Source organism: Microchirus variegatus (assembly GCF_963457635.1).
Source record: "Microchirus variegatus genome assembly, chromosome: 9".
Taxonomy (NCBI): domain Eukaryota; kingdom Metazoa; phylum Chordata; class Actinopteri; order Pleuronectiformes; family Soleidae; genus Microchirus; species Microchirus variegatus.
In genome coordinates, this window is record NC_139810.1 from 23,582,390 (window position 1) to 23,588,018 (window position 5,629).

General features: G+C 39.4%; 1 protein-coding gene across 1 annotated transcript; it reads left to right on the forward strand.

Annotated features, from left to right (window-relative positions):
• Positions 1–3,445: 3,445 nt before the first annotated feature.
• Positions 3,446–5,147, forward strand: tmem81 (transmembrane protein 81; the record flags this gene model as incomplete). The annotated part of the gene is made up of 5 exons (XM_083895508.1): positions 3,446–3,694; positions 3,802–3,947; positions 4,375–4,490; positions 4,745–4,944; positions 5,070–5,147. The coding sequence occupies 5 exons, from the start codon at positions 3,446–3,448 to the stop codon at positions 5,145–5,147; spliced, it is 789 nt and encodes a 262-aa protein (XP_083751634.1).
• Between the last annotated feature and the right edge of the window lie 482 nt (positions 5,148–5,629).

The window sequence follows — 5,629 nt, forward strand, 5'->3', positions numbered from 1 at the left end:
CTCTTGTTGTGCCAAAATCAAAGATATTTTCCTTTACATGTTTGACTTGCGGTGGACGTGTTACCACAGACTATAAAAAGTTCATTGACATCAGCCACACCTTCATGCTGTGCTGCCGTTTAACCTTATCTATGCCATCGATCTCTTGCTTTTGATGGTTATTGTATTACAAAATTGGCCTCAATGGAGGGAATACTATTATAGCCCTTTCTCCTTGTACATTTGAGCACACCACAAATACTTACTTACCAATACTTACTATATATAATCTTTAGAGTCAGTATATGAAAAATTCACACCTGCAGCTGCTGAATGTATGTATTTTGCACCAGAGTCAGATGACATGGCAGCTCCCTAATATCATTTGATCACCGCCTGGTGGCTGGCTGCGGTATGGGTCATTCAGTCACAGTCAGAGCTTCATGTCAAATAAATCCTTTGACATTTGCTTTTTAGAGCTTATCACAATGACGTATGTTCAGGCGAGAAGTTTGGATTTGTGATTTGATGCAATGACTATGGGGTGTGGAAGGAAACGGAGATGCACTGTTTATTTTTATTACGACCATCGATTAAAACCAAAATTATCATACAAATGTTAGCCCATGGACCTTTTAGGCCCCGTGTTCCATCTGTTAACATGGAAGCAATGGTGCTTACATTGCAGTCAGCCACCAGGAGTTAATAGAGGGATGGTTGTGTTTTAAATTATGATTATATGTTCATCAATTCAGATGATTAAAGTACTATTTCATCTTGTACGATGTCTGTGCAGTATTTTGCAGTGTGTCCAAACAGTTCTATTTCTCTTGCTGATAAATACAAGTACATTTGTATTCATTAAAAGAGTTAACCGATCGACCTAAGAGTACTCCAATATTCATTAGTACATTATGACTTGATGTCTTCAAGTCATAATACCTGTGTAGACTGCTAAGGATCACATTTGTAAAGTAAAAGGCTGCAATGCAAATACCCTAACTAACTACAGGTTCATACACAACAATCCCCCTCTTGATAAAAGTTGAATAATGATTCTCTTATACGTGATGCATCGCAGCTTTGTGCTGGCACTGACGGCACAAATTTGTCAAAAACGGATGTCAATAATTCTCCTTTGAGCTAAGTGGCCCCTCCTCCTCTTCCTCTCTCTGACCTACTCCATTCTAGAATAATTATCCTACCTCCTCCACCACGTCATATACCCTCTTGTGTTTCATCCCACCTCCTCATCCTCATTGTTAATTTCTCTCTCTCTCTCTCCAAACACACACATGCTGAGACATGTGGTGTTGTTGACCATCTCCAGCTCTGCCAACTGGGCCACTGTTTCTGGCTACTGGACAAATGTAAATCCTCCCACACTGACTCTGACTCATCTTTGTGTCACTCCATGCTTAAATAGCCCTGTTTTTGTGTTTGTGTGATGTTGGCTTCCTAAGTGAACAGTTGCAGTATGACTCATGTGTCCATAAATGCAGAATAACTCATCTTTACACGCTCTCTCATGCGTTTAGTGTTCCGCTCCAATGCCTGTTCAGTACTGCAGTTCATTTGTATCTGAACATTATGTTTGAACAAAAAATGACACACTTCAATCAGATTTGTCTGAATAATAAATAATTATATATATTTTTTTATTTAATATCCACTAAATCAGGGGTCTGCAACCTTTAGAATGAAAAGAGCCATTTTCTTCCTCTCCACCCAAATAAAATTAATCTGGAGCCGCAAAACCTATTTGATCCTTAAAATGAAGATAAAATGTAAAGTTACATAAATACATACTCTATTTAAAGGACAGCAGTTTGTTGCAAGTTGATACCCAGCCTGTAAAGTGTAGGTAAACAGCTTTAAAATAAAATAAAACAATTTCATCTAGTACTTTAATAGCTTTTGGGGGAGGTTTTACAACTGGATGTGACCGATAATATATCAAAACATTTTTATTTATGCCTTTATCTTGACAAAAAAGTGTGAAAAACATGAATAGTTTTTCTTCAAAGCTAGATGGAGCCGCTACAGAGTAAATGGTTATTGCTTTGCCACTAAGTGTTACGTCTTACATCTAGTGGTTGTGTTATGAACTGCAACATCAATAACAGGTGCACAGTACAACAGAACACAGTTTGTGGGAATACATTTTTTTTTTAATGTTTAAACAAATGTTCACAAAACCAACATCATTAGTGTAAATGCATTACTAACAGTGGAATGACACATTTAACCCCATTGAAAATGAACGAGATGAGAACGTCATCCACGACTGATCTAAACATGGGTTGCCTCGGCAACCATGGTGGAGAGTTTGAGCTGCCTTTGATATGTGCAATGCAGTCTGCATGCATCAAAGGCAAACTCGGGCAGATACTCACACAGCATTTTAGATAGAAATGCAAATCTTATCAGAAACTTTATTGCATTTTCCTTATTTGTTTTAAAACAAAATGTTCACCTTTTAACTCACAGAATGAGGAAACCTCCTGTCTGGAGTGTTGGACTGTCATGACACAGAATACACTTTTAAACAGGAACACTATAGTTGGAAATGCTAACTCAGTATTCCCATGTCATGAAATAATCACATCTGCCGGACGCATCAGTTTGGAACTTGTCCTTTAAAACACAGAGGCAGCTTAGCAGCACTGCACAGGATTCAGGTCAGTATAGTAAAACATGTGAAAGGTGTTATTGTTTAGACATAAGGACCATTTTTTCAAGCTGAACAGCCAGTCTCATTAACCAGGAGGTTCTAAGTGAGTTTCAGCACAGTATTTTGCTTTTACAGTACTTTTTTTTTTTCTTCAAAAGTAAATGGGGAACAAATCAGTGAGTGAAGTCACTGCTTGTTATGCAAATATTCAGCATACTATTAGCAACTTTACAAAGTCAACCACATTTCCAAAAGTGTATATAGTATAGTAGAATAGCTGAAGAATTCTCCTTAAAAAGAAATGTTGAAAGTGATCTTTGTTGTACATTTCAGTGTTACTGAAGAACAAAATGTATGATAGAATAGAAAGAATAGAATATCTCATTACGGATATAATATAAATCTCATTACATTTATGTAAAACTATAAGTTAACAAATACCAAAGTGGCAACACTTTACATTACAGGCCAGTAATGACATGGTTATAGTATAATGGCAATTATGTAATAGGAAAATATGGTAATTCCATCTTATTTCTAATACATTTTCCATTTAGGTCATAACAATGGTAATGTGTTATTTTTAAAGTATTATCCAGTTAAAACTTGGTAATGAGAGTGACCACAGACCACTATAAATCCTCCTCACATCAATATATTTATGATTTAAAAATGACATTAATCCTTCTTTAAGTCCCGCATATTTTTTCTGTCATCATTACCAAACTAATACTTTTTGGATTAACAAAAAACATGCTCTTCTTTTCTACAGCTTTATCATCTGACTTTGAAATGCAACATACATCAGTGGGGGTTTGCCTTCCTCTCCTCCTCCTCCTCCTCCTCCTCCTCCTTATCCAGCCTCTGAGCTCAGCTGAGTCGGAGGACGAGGATGAAGTGCAACTGGAGGTGGTTGTCAACAGCTCCCCCTGCAGCGCCACCTGTGGGGTGGGGCTTACCACTCAGACCATGTGTTTGCTGAATGACAGTAAGAGAGACGTGGAGGAAAGTGTGGTGAGACAAAACAGGACACACACAGAGGTCTGTATCACAGAGATGTCATAAACATGTAAAACTAAATGTCTGATGAACGTCACGAGGGGGGGGAAAAGTTCATACTGTAATGAGAATATTGTGGAAATTAAAAGGTGTCAAAGGTGTGCCGTGTCCGCAAGGTGAAGTGTTTGGAGTCTTGGCAGTGCGGCCTCAGGACGATGACTGTGACTTCAGGAGAGAGAGTGGAGCTTGATTGTCTAGGAGAAGTCATGGAGGCGATGGGGAGTTTCTCCTGGAGGTAAGAGGGGGAGGGCAGGTTTTCTTCTCATTCTCTTGACTGAAAACAACGAGAGACTAAAACAAAATGTCTACTGTTTAAAAAAAAGGGTACAATTTTGCAATGATGGGTGTTGCAGAGTTTAGCTCACGGCTAAATCGACACACTCAGTGAAATTGTTTATTAGGAAAAAACCCTTGAGATGCATCATCATCATCTCAATTTCATTTTCATGATATTAAAGCAGTAATTGAGAAGAAGTGAAGCCAGTTAATCATGTGCCCCCCAGATGGTCAAACTTTGCTCAGTTTCTACTCCAACATTGCCTCAACATGTGCATAATTTCTAACACTATTAGCAAAAAGTGTACTAAGTCATTGTTTTTGTAATTGCAGTGATTAGAAAGTCACATTCTCATATGAATGTATTCTTTTGGCTCATGGTTTAGGGTGATGTGGCGTTACGCACATGGAATCATCACCTCTGATGACTCTCTGTTTGCCCGCTGGAAAGCTCCCAAGCTGGACAAAGTGATTCTGGACCCGGTCAGAGAGGAGGACGCAGGTAAACACAGACACAAGAAGGCACATGCAGCCATGTTTACCCAAACCTGCTTTGGGTAAACATGGAAGACACTTGTGAAGTGAAGGGTGAGGTGAGCGATATTCAGCTGCAGCATACAACGTCACATAAAAATACATTTCACACACTGTACCTTAAAAATTACATATTTGTTTTTCTGTTCCACTATTCTATAATACAAAGACACAAATGGCACTGCCTCGGTATCAGCTGCATTCCTCCCGTGTCACTTTCAGGTACTTACCGCTGTATGGTGCAAAACGCCAAATTCCGCCAGGTAAAGAGGGTCTACTGGGGCATCCGGGTTTTACCCACTGGGGTGCTCAATCTGGACTATGAAGGCACTCTCTCCCAGTGGGATTTGACTCCAAACCAGCAAAACCAGCAGAACCAGACTGTGTCTTACCCGCATGACCAGCGGCTGATCCTTTACATGGTGCATGTTTATGATTATTATTATACACACTAAAATAACACACTCACTCCATGTTCGTTTTATTGTTAATGCAAAAACATTGACCATTACTCATCAGCTGCGTGTCTGTTGTATCTCACACACAGGTGCTGATCCCACCGAGCCTCGCAGGTGCTGTTGCGGGACTCATTCTGGGTCTCTGCTGGGCAGTGAGGAGGAGATGACGAGGGAGAAGAGGGGAGTAGTAGGGCTATAGCTCGGGAGTAGCTGCTTTTGTATTGCAGTTTAATGTGTGCCCCACATTGTGTGCTATCTGCACGATGCCAAAATACAAGACATCTTCAGCTTTGTTGCTTTTATATCTGTTTCATTGGACTCAAATGATGTGACTGAAAGTTGGTTTTGTACACTGTATTAGCAAGCTGTGAGTTTAAGCATGTCTTGAATAATCTTGAAATTCACCGCAGATATTTATCAACATTAAATAGTCGGACAAACACTGGTTTTATATTTCTTTCAGATTCTCCTTTAAGGGTTTAGGGGTCATCTTGCCCTATCCCTTGTTTCCTCTTCTGTTTCACCAACTGTCCTCATGTCCGCCTTCACAACATCCATGAACCTTCTCTGTGGTCTTCCTCTGGCAACTCCATCTTAAACATCGTTTATTTGTGCATGTGACCAAACCATCTCAACCTTAACTCTCTTA